General features: G+C 60.0%; 1 protein-coding gene and 1 long non-coding RNA gene across 2 annotated transcripts; both read right to left on the reverse strand.

Annotated features, from left to right (window-relative positions):
* Positions 1 to 5,270: 5,270 nt before the first annotated feature.
* On the reverse strand, positions 5,271 to 9,822 carry CBX4 (chromobox 4). Its single transcript, XM_027725369.2, has 5 exons — positions 9,661 to 9,822; positions 9,523 to 9,566; positions 8,778 to 8,843; positions 8,023 to 8,089; positions 5,271 to 7,508 (listed from the first exon to the last, which is right to left on the reverse strand). Exons 1-5 carry the CDS (start codon positions 9,727 to 9,729, stop codon positions 6,177 to 6,179), a joined length of 1,578 nt encoding a protein of 525 aa, XP_027581170.1. The 5' UTR covers positions 9,730 to 9,822; the 3' UTR covers positions 5,271 to 6,176.
* A 1,497-nt stretch (positions 9,823 to 11,319) lies between these two features.
* On the reverse strand, positions 11,320 to 12,815 carry LOC120325045. Its single transcript, XR_005566843.1, has 2 exons — positions 12,623 to 12,815; positions 11,320 to 11,652 (listed from the first exon to the last, which is right to left on the reverse strand). It is a non-coding gene; the product is annotated as an uncharacterized LOC120325045 (long non-coding RNA).
* Positions 12,816 to 13,661: the final 846 nt, after the last annotated feature.

The raw sequence follows: 13,661 nt of genomic DNA on the forward strand, positions 1-13,661 counted from the left end.
GGTTTAGGTTATCCCCTTTCTCGCCTCCAACGAAGCACTTTTATGCCAAAATAGCAATGTATAAAAACCCTGGACAATGGCAGTGTGGCCATGCTTCACTTCCCAGGAGCTTCCTGGGACAGAGCCTGTAGCACTGGTGGAGCTCAACCGTCCCCTGCAAAAAGGTGCTGGTGTTTGACAGGGCTCCTGGAGGGTTTGGGGGATCCTGGAGGGTTTGGCAGTTGGTGTTTAAGTTTCCTTCTCTCCCCACCCCGGAACCCCAGGGCCTGCTGCCAAGCAGAGTCACCCAGGGACAGCACACAGCCTGGCTCCTGGAATCCAGGGTGCTTCCTGCCAGGCTGCACTGTGTTGCAGTGTGTTTTATATGCCTGCTCCTTCGATAAAAATAAATCTTCATGTTTGCAGTTTGCTTTAAACTACATTAAGGTGTCAGCTGAACTGACGGCTCCTGTGAGAAACGACCTCAGGAGGTGCCGGCAAATGGCTCCTGGGTGATGGGAGGCACTGGCGGGTCCCAGCCTGGGGGAAGAGACCCCAGCCACCCTCAGGCCTGCCGGGGCCTGCCCCAAACTTTCATCATTGCAGAGACCCTCGTTTCTCTCCCATTTTCACCCAAAGGTCTGTCATGCAGTAACACCCCTTCGGTGTCCACGAGACTCCACATGCCGGCACAGAGCCAGGGATGGCTCCTATGAGCAGCTGCACCACCAGGTCCCTCTTCCTTTTCCAGTCTCCTTTCCAACTCACCACCAACCCTCTTTTCCTTCCCCAGCAGGCTGCACACATCCAGTTGCAGCCACCTCAGCTCCTCTCCCATGTCACCCACCCCGTCCCCCTCCCTGTCACTCCCTGAAGCGATCATGGGGTCCCTTCTCAGGAGTGCAGTGAGGGGGGCCAGGACCTCAGCCCCCATCTCCATCCAACTTCTCACTCACACAACCACTCTCCATCACCGTGCTGACGCTGCCCGAGGCCTGGCCACGCCACAGAGCCGTGGTTGGGTCAGGCACTGCCGGCTCAACTGCCTTGTGAATGTGTGAGCTGCTTTGGTTTGCCTATAACGGGATTTTTCCCAGCTTGGGGTGCAGCAGGAGCTTTCCCAGGCACAGGGGATCCTCAAGAGCCACTCAACAAGGCTCTGGAAGCACCTGGAGCTGGTCTGGGCCGTGCTGACCCTGTGCAGTCACCTTCCTCTTCTGGCAAGAACGTGAACAGAGCCGTGTCCTTGTGGCCGTCCCCTCCGTCTGCTCTGACACAGATCTCACATGAATCTGGGCTGAATCCAAATGATCTTATCTGTGGAGAGACTGAGGATTTCCTACTGCCAGGCTTTTTTGACTGCTCAAACCAGAGGCAGCCCCATGGGATGAGAGAGGCGAGGGGGCTCAGGGGTGGGGAAGCAGGGAAGCCCTCTCACCATCCTCTCGCCATCCCCTCACTGTCCCGGTTTGGCGAGGGGGCTGCACCTCAGTCTTGCCCTCCCACAGCTGCTCTCCCACACAGAAGGACACCAACCCCTTCAAAAACCCAGTAAACCCCCTTGGTGGCTGCTGGATCAGCCCCACTGGATCCAGTTTTAGATAAAACTGTTCATAGCAGCCAACACGTGCACGGCTGTGCTCAAGGGGACAGGCCGAGAAAAACAGCCCAAGCAGTGGGTTCCCCCCCAGAATGAGACCATGAATGCTTTACCTTCTTGTTGACTTCTCTGACAGGGGACAGATGCTGAGGCCACCTCATTCAGCAAAGTCACACAGTCACCCCCTGACATTGCACATCAAAAGGAGAGAAGAATGGGAAAAATAAAGGAAAAATCCCACAAAATGCAAAATGACTGCCTGGAGGAGCTGCCCCCACCCACGTGTGAGCAAAAGCAGTGAATGCCCCAACTGCCTGGGAAATCCTCCACTTCACACAGCACACGGCCACCCACACTTTCTGCCCTTCTCCAGGAGAGGCTCCTCTCCCATTCCCAGTCTGAACCTGGAAGTCTGGACCCATTCCCAGACTGGACCTTCCCATTCCCATGAGGCTGTTTCTTATTCTGGTTAAAAGACATCGGCTCTGTGTTACATGTTTATTGAACATCCTTCTCCATTACAGCATCCTCACCCCAGGGATGCAGCCCTTCCACCCAGCCCCGGGGCCCACGCTGCTGCTGCCCTGTGGCCATTGCCTGGGGATGATGTTTCCATCCCCTTGAGTGGAGCAGGGATCACACTGACACCTCCTGAAACCACACAGGGCCACGGCAACCGCTGGTGACAGAGCTGGATCCAGCCCAGCACTGCTGCGACACTGGTACCCCCATGGGCACGGGAGAAGGTGAAAGCATCAGCACAGAGCTGCAGCCCTCCTCTGTGCAGGGCCATGGATCCATCCAGCCCTTTCAGAAGGGCTCAAAGACGAACACAAATTCTCCTTTTACATCAGCAAATATTTGTCTGGAATAAATCCAAACCAAGCAGAGGTTAACGCATTCCTGGGAAATACATTCAGCGTAGAGCACACCGGTCTTCCTAATGGAGCGTGGTGACGCTCCATCTCACCCTGGATCACTCTGATAACCATTGGAAGTCACTGTGGACTCCACATTAATTTGCTCAGTAACAGGCATTTAGGTTTGATGCATTTAAAAGGGAAAGAGAGCACCAGGAATAAGTAATTCATATCCAAACACTCCATCTCTTCCAGCCAACCAGCCCAGCAAGGGAAGGGCGCAGCTTTTAAACCAGTAACTACTTATCACACCTTTCACAGCACAGGAAGCTGCTGGAGTTGTGATAAACATGATCAAACTATTAAAGTAAGAAATATCTGGTTGTGTGGTTTCCGGGAAATGGTGCCTCAAACCAACCACGGCTGCTGCCGGCACAGAGGGGGCTTTAGGGGCTTCTGCAGCCCCCGGGGTGGTGGGCACAGGGGAGGGAACTCAGAAACATGTGCTCAGAGGGACAGTGTTCCCTTAAAAACTGGCAACACAACACCCTCCATTTTCAGAAATGCTAATGAGCTGAGCTAACTGCAAACCTGCGAGCAGTTATTAATTGCCCAGAGCCTCACACCCCTACAGCCCAGGGAACGAAGCTGCCGAGCCAGCTCTCGGCAGCAGCGACGCTCAGGCTCTGGCCCAGAGCCTGCAAGCCCACATTCAAGGACACAACCTGCTATTTGTGAGAAGCCCTGTGGGTTTCATCCACCTTTGTGTGGCTAAAGAGCAAGTTGTGCCCTGGCAGCTGCCCTGCCCTGGAGCCGCAGCCCGGCCCCGCTCCTGCACTGGCTCCCGCTGCTGTCTGTCGAGCTGCACTTCCCCTTTCATAAATCACATTTTGCATTCTGAGCATGCGTCTCCTCTTCCATGCCATTTTTGTTTTCAGATAACCATTAGCTTAATTAATCAAGGGAAATGCATCATTTCTGATCGTGTGCTCTGATAGCGAAGCCTGGGACGGCAGGGAAACGCTTCCCACCAACCCATCCCCTGGCACCCCCCTCGTGGGCTGAGGTTCACCTGCCCCGACACCCCCTCAGCCCGTCACCCACACAGCCCCAGTGGCACGAAGCGTTGATTAAAACCCCCTTAACATTCAGCACGGCCATCAGGCAAATGTTGATTCTAATCAGAGTTCACCATTTCCACTTGCTCTCCACCAGCTTTGGGGTCTCCATGCAGGCAGGTGAACATCCCAGCCCTGAACATCACCCAAGTGTCCACTGGCTTTGGGGTATCGACTGAAACAGGAGTGAAAGTGAGCTGTCAGCACTCACCCTGCCCACATCAACCAGTTTAACCAAAGAGCTGGGATGGAGCCGCCTTCCTGGAGTCAGCTCCCAGAAGCCATTCCCACAACACGAGCGCTCTGAGCAGCACACCTGAGCTCCACCAGACCAAAACCAACGTCTGGGACAACAGTGTCCACAGTCAGTTGTCCTACTTGGATACAAGCCTCTTCAGCTGCCCCAGCGGGAAAAACAGCATCACACCCATTGGCTCCTCGGCTCCTTTTCCTTCATTTAATTCAAACTACCTTGGAAAAGTGCTCCAGCTCTGACATGAGAAACTCTGTAGGCAAGACCTGGGCTGACATGGCACATGCAGGGGTTCCCACTGTGACCCACTCCAGATGACATCTGGCTGGATTCTGTCCCAACTTCCCACAACCCTCAGGATTTACGAAGCAACAATTACCATAGTGAGTTTGGAATTTAAATAGAATGACACCTGGGAAGCCCAGGTGGCCCAGAAGTGGGCAACATGAGACAGGGGGTTATTTGTGCTTTGGGAACAGCGCTGCCACACGCCCGGACAGACAGGCACCATGTGACAGCAGGACCCAGGGCTGAGCCTGCTGGGTGCCCCCCAGCCCTCGGGCTCTCACGGGGCAACTCACCCACACCTCAAGTAGCTCAGGTATCACTGTAGGGCCCACCTTACCCAAACAAACTAATTCTGCTTCTCACAAGCTTGAAGCTCCGGACCACACACATCAACGTGCCAATATTTCAACCAAGATCTTTGCTGGAAGAGAAATCAACTTTGATCAAAAGCCCAAGAGGCTGGCAGTGTTTTGCTGGCAGGAGGTTTGGAGGGCAGCACTGCCCAGGCACTTGACTGTTTCTGGGGAGGTGACAGGGGGTCACTGGGGGGGTGGGGATCATGTGCTGTATCTTGGCCGCCCGCAGATGAGCTGAAGGGGCTCCACTGCTGGGCTGCCACCACCCTGTGAGCCATTTTGTAAAGAATTAGCCCCGTGCTGTATTTTCCAGTGGACTCCAGGAATTATTAATCTCCTTCAGAGACCTCTGCAACTTTCTTGGTGGAATTTGGACCATCTTCCTTTCTGTTCAACTTCTCATCTAACCACGACCCTCCCCAACACTGGGATGACGCCACTGGGATGGATGGCAGCGATCCCCCATCATCCCCTGTGCTGCCTTTCCGGCCTGTGCTTCCACAGCCTTCCCAGCTTCCCATCACAGACCTCATGCAGCCCATTTTGGAGAAGCCCAGCCCTGCCTTGGCACTGTGGGGAGAGGGAAGCACCACACCACAGGCTCCCACAGCCTCGCTGCCCACCCAGAACACAGGGCGCCCTCAGCACTGTGGGCAAGACACTCTTTGGGTGAAAAATCAGAACTATATTCAATATGCTTCATCTCAGAGGCGATGTTTTAACCTGCAGGTACCTGCTGTGGGGCAGCCTGGCCGCAGCCTGCCCGCACAGAGACCTGCCATCCCTGTGCCGCAACAAACGCACTCCAAATCCCGGTAGTTTTTGTAAAGGTTTATAGTCCTTTGCCATGATTGCATGATACATTTCTTTCCCCATGACACAGCCCTCGGACCAGGACGCGCCGCTGGCAGCTCGCAGCAGCTGGGCTTTGCACTCCGACCTACACTAGCTGCAGAACATCAAATGCACTTTCAACATCTCCATTTAATATTTACATTCAAGCAATTAATAATTGGAAGCTTATAGTTTAGACATTTCTAATAGCAGCAATTTCTATAATAGCTCGTTTAGCTTTAGATAACCATTTTTTTTTTTTTGCACATAGAAACACCACATGTGTACAGTATCAAAAAATATATACGGGTATGGTCCTGCGGGTCGTGGGGAGGGCAAGGGGCTGAGACTAACAAATGCTCAATGGTTAAAAAGGAGAACAGAAAATAGTCGTTTGATATAGTTTATAAGGTGATCTAGGGACTCCATAAATCTAGGCTTTATATTTCATTATATAAATACCTACAAATAAATATATTAGCGTGGCCAGGGAGCGACCAGCTTTCAGCTCAAACAATACATTTCAATAACACCACGTACAAACGGGAGCAAGAATCACTCGACAAGTTAGCACTGTTAAAATATAATACTATAACTCTGAGTAACTGGCGGGTCCCATCCTGGCGTGTCCCATCGCCTGCAGGTCCTGGGGCAGCCCCCGACCACAGGGCGAGAGCAGCGGCGAGGTCACCCCACGTGGCAGGGACGGCCACTGTGCCCGGCCCTGTCCCGGCGTCCCCTCGGTGGAGATGGCAGGCTTGGCCGCCGCGGCGCGGGCAGGGGCACACGGGCTCCGGGGAAGGGGCACCAGTACCTTGGAGGAGGTTGTGGGGCCGGCGGCCCCGGGGTGGGCAGGCAGCTCCCACGGGGAGCAGCCGCCGTCCCACCTCACACCGTCACGTACTCCTTGAAGGTCACGGTCAGGCAGTTTGCGGTCACGTCTGTGATAATTATATTCCCAAAGAAGGGCTTGAACTCCTGCAGGGACTCAGCCTCATCCTCCTCCTCCTCCGCGGCCTCCCGGGGCTGCGGAGGCTCCGTGGCCGGTTTCTCAGCCGGCGGTGGCGGCGGCACCTCCGGCTTCACCTGCGCCAGGGCCACCTCACCCTCTGCCCGCGGCTTCACGCAGCGCAAGTCTATGGGCTCGTCCAGGTCCGAATCCAGCAGGATGACCTCCGGCTGGGCGGGTGGCTCTGGCCGCTCTGGGGCTGGGGGGCTGAGGCAGGTGGGGGCACTGATGCTCCGGGAGGTCAGGCGCTTCTTGCCCAGCTCCCGCTCCACGTGCGGCTCTGACAGGCAGCGCTTCCGCGAGCCAGCGCTGGAGAGGTTCAGTCCCATGGAGGAAGGGCTGTGCTCACAGACAGGACTCAAGGACCAGGGCACGAGGTCTGGCTTGGTGGTGAGCTGCAAGGGCTGCTCCGCTGGAGGAAGGGGCAGCTCCTTGGCCAAGGGAGTCTTTTGGGGACTTTCGTCCAGCTCCGCAGGGGGCTGCCGGGCCTCGCCCTCTGCTTTGCTCAGGGCGTTGCTGCCCACCACCCTCTCCTCCCCTGGCTTCCTCCAAGCCTCTACCTTCTCCTCCCCACCCTTCTTTGGAGTCCTTTCCTCTGTAGCCCGTTTCCGGGGAGGCTCCCCGGACTTGATCTTCACGGCCTGCATGCCGTTCTCCATGTACTTGCTCATGACGATCACGATGCGCCCGTTCTTGTTTTTGTTCTTGACGATCTTCATCTTTCCCCCAAGGCCATTGCTGGTCACCCTGTCCCGGGGGGGCGGTCCGGTGCCACTGGACAGGTTCTTCTCGGCCCCGTTTTTGCTCTCTGCTGTGAGGTTCTTGACTGGGCCCAGCAGGTTTTTGGCTGGGCCATGAGCCCACTTGTCTGGGTGGGCGACCAGGGGAGTCTTGTTACTGTCCAAGCAGGCCTGGCCCTGCGGCTCCTTGCTGCTGGGCTGGTAATGGGGCTCGTACATCTTGGGGTCCGGCTGGTAGTGGTGGTGCTTCTTGCTGTTCAGCTGGTAGTAATACTTCCCTTTGCTGTGGGACTGATGCTTCATGCTGCTCTCCTTGCCGTTGGGCTGGTACTGGTGGTGTTTCTTGCTGTTGAGTTCATACTGGTGCTGCTGGCTCTTGCCGGAGGAGCTGAGGTCCAGCTTGGGCCTGGTGTCCACGGCCGGGTCCTGCAGCCCCGTGAGGATGTTTGAGCGGCGGGCGAAGGAGGGAAGCTGCAACACAAAACCAAGGGCCGCGCTCAGACGGGGGCGGAGAACCAGGTGCCGGTGCTCCAGCGGGTGCTGAAGGCGCCGGTGGAACCCCCGCTCCTCCAGCAGCTCTCGTTACAGGACGCTGCATCCCAGGGCGCCACGTCCTCGAGCAGGCGGCCCCAGCCCACTCCAACTTAGAGGCTGTGCATTGCTCCAGATTAATGAAGCAATGAAAAGAAGAAAAGCCCCCTTCAATCAGCTGTCTGGGAACGGGGGCTGAGCGGGACGGCCGCTGCCGAGCCCGCGAGCAGCCTGCTAATGCCACCCGGGCGCGGGCACAGCGGGGCTGCCCTGCAGCCCGGGGAGGGGGGAGTGCTGAGCTCAGCGCTGGGGCCCGGGGTCCCCGGGGTGTTGTGAGGAGCCCCGGGCTCCGCGCAGCCTCCTCAGCATGATGAAACCCGCTGCAAGCGGCTCCCCGGGGACGGTCGCGGCAAACAGTGCCCGAGGGTGAGGGGCTGCACTCCCGCGCATTTACCTGCACGACCAGCGGCTTTGGCTTGGGCCCCCGCTTGCGGTATCCCATCAGCTGCTCCTGCCGCTCCCTGCGGGAACACAGCGTCACGGCGAGGCCCGAGGGCGGCACGCGGACCCCCGGGGCGCACCCACCCCCCCCGGCGGCTCCCTGGTGCCAGCGACCCTACGTGGGTGCAGCGGGGGGGTGGCAGGAGGGGGACCGAGGCCCGCAGGAGCGGAGTCGCAGGCCGGGGGGCCCGCAGGTGGCAGCGGGCCGGGGGCACAGGCACTCCGTGGAGGCAGCGCTTTCCCCGCTCCCGCCTCCCCCGCTGCGCCGAGGGGCTGAAGTTTACAGTTTGCGCCAAAACACTCCAGGAAATAAATGCGCGGAAAGAGAAAAAAAAATAAAAAGGCTTTAAAAAAAAAAAAAAAAAAAAAAAAAAAAAAGCCGAAGCCCGTCCAAGCGCAGCAGCAGCAGCAGCGCCGCCTCCTCCACTCGCGGCATCGAATCCCGGGAAGCAGGAGCGCGAGGCGCGGCGTGGGGGGGGGGCCGCGGCGCGGGGGGGGAACCGCGGCGTGGGGGACCTTGACCCGGAGCGTTTCCCGGTGGCCCCGCACCGCCCGCCCCGCCGGGGCCGCGCCCCCCAGCCCGGCCCGGGCCCGGCCCGCGGCCGCCCCCGGCGCGGCCCCCGGCTCCGTGACGCATCTGCAATTGCGGGAGCGGCGCCGGGCGAGGGTCCCGCCGCCCTTCCCGCACCCACCCCCTCCGCCGCTCACCTGTTCTGGAAGGCGATGAGCAGCCGGGGGTCCAGGATGTTCTCCTCCGGCTCCCACGTGTTATATCTGGGAGAGGGGAGGAGAGCGGCCGTCACCGCGGGGCCCCGCCGGCGGGGCCGGGGTCCCGGGCAGGGCCACCCCGCAGCACCGGGCCCGATGGCAGCGGGGTGCGGAGATGGGGTCCCGGGAGAGGGGGATGGGCGGGGAGGGGACCGGGGGGGCGTCGCGGGGACAGAACTGTTTATTTAGCGCAGTTATTATTCCGGAGGAATTCCAGGCATGTCATGATGAAATTTTCCAAATCCCCTTTCCTGGACCCAGGAAAGCGGCCGCGGGGCGGAGGAGGGACCCGGCCGCCGCGTCCCGGTCCCCCCCCACCCGCACTGTCATGCGAACCCCGAACGCTCCGCAGCGACCGCGCTCGCCCCGGTGCCGGTGCTGCCCCCGCCTCGGCGGCGGCTCTCGGGGCTGCGGGGCGACGCGGGCGATTTTTGCGGTTATTCCCCCTTTCCCCTCCTGCCCGCCCCCCCCCTCCCCGTTCGGTTCTGCAATATGGAGCCCGACTCCGAGGAGGGAAAGGGGGAAGGAGCCATTTTCTGGTGCACATCAGCCGCCGCCTGTTCGGCTCCCGCCGCCGTCACCGCCGGGCCCCGCCGCCGCCTCTCGCCGCCCGCCCGCCGCCCCGGCCGGGGCCCTTCCCGGAGCCCCATCCCCGGCCCCATCCCCGCCCGGTGTCGGTACTCACTTGGGCGACCATCCCCTCCATTTCACCAGGTACTCGACTCTGCCCTGCGCGGCGCGGGAGGCAAAGACACGGCGTCAGCGGGAACCGCCACCCCCGGCGCCCCCAGCCCCCGCCGCCCCCCGCCGCCGCCCCCCGCACCTTTCGGATCCGCTTCTTCTCGATGCTCTCCACCGCGAAGACGTGCTCGCCCACCGCCGGCAGCTCCATCCCGCAGCCGGGAGGGGCCGGGCCGGGCCGCGCTGCAGCCGAGCTGGGCTCGGGCTCCGGCAGCTCCCGCCGCCGGCCCGACAGACACTGAGCGGCGGCACCGCAACCGTGCAAATCCCGGAGCGAGACGTCAGGGAGGCGGCGCCTCCCGGGCCCGGCTGCCCGTCAGCGGCGGGGCCGGGGGATTGGCGCAGCCCTGCCGGGGAGCGAGGCGGGGAGGGGGCGGGCGGGGGCCGGGCACGGCGGCGCGGGGAGGGGGGGCGCGGGCAGCCCGGCCCCCGCCCCACGCGTGACTCAGCACGGCCCCCACGGGGCCGGCGCGGGGCGGCACAGCCCGCGGGGCAGGTGCGCGACCCGCGCCCGTGGGGGCAGAGGGGTCGGGCGGGGGGTCCGGCCAGAGGATGCGCGGAGGGGTCCCCGCGGGGGACGAGCCCTCGGGAGGGCTCCACGGCGCGCCACGTCGCGGGCAGCCCCGGGCCCGGGAGGCGGTGGCGCCCACCCCGGCACGGCCCGGGCCGCTGCCGCCAACCGCGGGGCCCGACCCTGCCCGGGGGAGCCCTCGCCCCGCTGCCCAGCGGGTCCCCGCGATCGCTCTGCTCCCGGCCCGGGGACACCGGGCGGCGGCGGGCCCGGGCCCGGGGCAGGTGGCGGCGCTTCCCCCGCCCGGTGCCGGAAGCCGCGCACGGCGGGGCCGCTCGGGGAGCCCGGGCCGGGCGGCTCCGCGCACTCGCTCCTCGCTGGCCGGATCGCGGGGAGCCGGCTGAGCCTCGCGCGTGTCCCCGGCTGCCAGCGGGGCCACCCGGCCGCTCCCCGCACTGCTCCGGGAAACGCAGCCGTGCCGGCGCGGGGGGCACCTTCCCCCGGGCAGGTGGAGCGGGGCCGGGCACCGTCCCGGTGAGAGTCCCGGGCCGGTAGCTCCGGGCCTCCCCGCCGCCGCTGCGGGAGCGGCCCGGGAACCGCACCCCGGGCGCAGGACGGCGGAACCACGGACACCCGTGGGGCAACTCCCGGCGCGGCGTGGAGTCCTCGGCCCCTCCCGGGGGAACTCGGCTCCCGGGGCGCGGTTCCCGCAGGTGCCGGGCTGTGCTTCGCGTCGGGTGACACCGGGGCCACCCCGGGGGTCGGGGAGAGCGGGGGGTCCCAGTGCCACCACGATCCCGCCGGCCCTCGGGCGGGGCGGCCGATCCCCGCGGGGCCGGGACCGCCCGTGGGGCTCCCGGCGACTTTCTCCGGGGTGCGGGAGGGACGGGGCTGAGCCCGAGCGGCACTGGGGCCTGGAGCGGCTCCTTTGCCGGGGGTCCCCCGTCCCCCGAAGACGTTCCCTGTCCCCCCGGGGCCGGTCCGACCCCGGCCCGCGCGGCCCCGGCCGGCAGCAGCCCGCGCCCTCGGGGGCGCTGCCCGGGCCCGGAGGGGACACACCGGGAGGCACCGCTGAATGTCACCGCGCCGCAGCCCCTAACAAAGACGCAGCCGCCACGATCGCAGAGCCGAGCCAATAAAAAGCAAACTGATATTACAATTTTGATTTCCCTGGAGGGCCGAAGGGGCTTAATGTAAGAATTATTATCCATTGTGAACAGCAGCCCAAGGAAAGCACACACAGGAAGATTTAATTTTTTTTTTTTAACTTAGTGGTTTTCCTAAGAAACATACATTCATTGAAATTTATGCCAGCGGAGTTTGTTAACCCTCCCCTTTGACATTTCCAGCTTCTCCTGTTGCCAGAGGAGACAAGCCGAGCACAAACCGCTAATGCTCGCAATAAACTAAATGCCCAGGGACGAGCATGATTTGGTGCAGTTCCTCCCCTGCCTGGGTAAGCTGGAGAGCACGTCCAGGTCTTGGTCCAGCCTGGCGAGGAAAGCTCTGCTCTTCCCAGGACACAGTCGGGAATAGGCGATGAGGAGGGCAAAGTCTGGCTGGCTGCATATATAGAAAAAACACATATATTTTTAAATGTGTGACCAAACATCCTTGGCATCTTGTAGAACCTGCCTCAGAAGCAGTTTTAGAGGCTGTTGATGAAATATAATATATATTAAAAAAAAGAAAAAGTGAAAGCAACACTGAAAACCAATATTAAAAGCATTTTAATCACTGCCTGGCCCCTGGCTCCCACAGCTCAGCAGCAGCTCCCGTCCTGCAGGTTCCTGCAGGATCTTCATCTGCTTTCTGTTACGGGGCTGATTGCACATGATTCGCAGTAATGATGGTAATGGTGGTGATTTTCTGTCTCTTACCTTGCTCAGGCAGCAGCAGTTCATGAACTGATACATCTTTCCCTTTGTCAGGCCCAGAGAGGACACCTTATTTGAACCACATAAAATAGCCTAAATAAGGAAAGTGGGAAGCGTTTCCAACTGTTGCCTTTTCCTGACTGGCTGGGGCATATCACTGAGAAGAGACAAGGAAAGGGGTTTCCAACCAAAAGGAACATGAGCCAACTGCTGCCTTTCAAGCCAAGAAAGCAGCAGGTTGGTCCCGAGCAGTTTGTTGCTGTTTTGTCTGTGGATCAGGCAGGTACAGACATACATTTGGTGGGTACCTTCCCCTCCACCGCACACCTGGCCAAAAATTGGGATTCCTCTTTCTCTGCAGAGCATCAGCAATAGTTGCTGCTGCTTTCAGCAAGAAGATCCTGTCCGAGGTGGAGGACTGGGGGCTTCAACCTCCTGTATGCCCAGGCAGGGGCCTGATCCCGAGGGGGGGCTGCTGGGGTGCAGCTGTAAGACAAAACCTCTAACAGTCGGAGACAGATGGGCTTCCTGCAGGTGCTAGGAAGCATACCAAGGCAATTTCCCCTCAAATACTTGCTGGCCCTATTCCCTCCATGTACCCAGAGCTGATGTCTGTCTAGGTTTATCCTTTTCATCATTATTTATAAAGTTCTTACCCCGGAGCCAGAGCCAGCTCTGTGTCAGTACCTCGCTTGGGGTGGGTTCCGCCTCTCCAGAACAAGATGCTCCACTTCCCCTCGCCCTGTACGCCAGTAGCTCCTGCAGCCCTGCTCTATGTTTGCCATCAAGCAGCACTGATTACACGTGCCATCATTTCTGATGTTGCTCATTAGTCTGTATCATTATTAGCAATTTAAAACAGCAATTCTCTTCCAGCTGTAATCCTCCAGCTCCACCAAGGCGACTCCAAGGCTGCAGTTTGGGTGCTTGCCTTTTCCTCCCCTCCGCCCCAACAAGGCCAGCGGTTCCTCCCGAGCCTACAGAGCCAGGAGCACGCCAGGCTGAGCACCAAATCATAACAGAAAGTTAATTCATGAATAGTTACAGCGTTTCCTTCAAGGCCGCTCCCGCAGGCCAGAAACGGACTTTGCCGTGTCCTTGGAGCGGGGGGAGGGCACTGGCCCCATTCATCCCTACCTGGCCGCCTGCAGCCTTGGCCAGCTGGGCTACAGGATTTGCCCTTCTGCTTTTGTCAGCACTGGCTTGCATTGGAAGTTGTGGCCAGTCTGAACAACAGAGTATAACACAGCCCTTGTCGAGGTCAATACTGTGCTGGAGAAAGACAAGAAAAGGATGAGTAGGTAGGCTTGGAAAAAGAAACGACAAAAAAAAGCAAACCCACAAAAACCTAAACCCACCCACCCAATCAATAGGATGCCATGAAGTACGATGTGAACAATGAAACCCTGTTCCAGGTTGCCAAGGCAAATCTGTCAATAGAGTATTGAACAAGCAAATCTGACTTGCAATTATTGTCTCCTTCTAAATACAGGCTGCCCCTCTGCCTCCCAGCTCAGCCCCAGTGCTGGTGTGGGGAAGCTCAGTGATTGCTGGCTTTAAAATGGTGAGGAAGAGTCAAGTCTGGCAGCTGGGTTGGAATTTACTCCAACACATGCACTGAACCTACCCCTCCACCCCCTCCCGGAGCATCCCCACCACCTTTGCTGCAGTAGCTGAAGTGATGTGCCCTGCCCC

This window comes from Pipra filicauda, unplaced genomic scaffold (assembly GCF_003945595.2).
Source record: "Pipra filicauda isolate LSUMZ 115617 unplaced genomic scaffold, ASM394559v2 scaffold80_size11013439_pilon, whole genome shotgun sequence".
Taxonomy (NCBI): Eukaryota; Metazoa; Chordata; class Aves; order Passeriformes; family Pipridae; genus Pipra; species Pipra filicauda.

Bases quoted from the DNA above. Each gene is read 5' to 3' on its own strand.
- CBX4 (XM_027725369.2), bottom strand. From the start codon at position 9,729: ATGGAGCTGCCGGCGGTGGGCGAGCACGTCTTCGCGGTGGAGAGCATC. The intron at 9,567-9,660 runs GTGCGGGGGGCG...CGCGCCGCGCAG, and splicing joins AGAAGAAGCGGATCCGAAAG to GGCAGAGTCGAGTACCTGGT. The intron at 8,844-9,522 runs GTGAGTACCGAC...CCCCTCTCCCAG, and splicing joins TGGAGGGGATGGTCGCCCAA to ATATAACACGTGGGAGCCGG.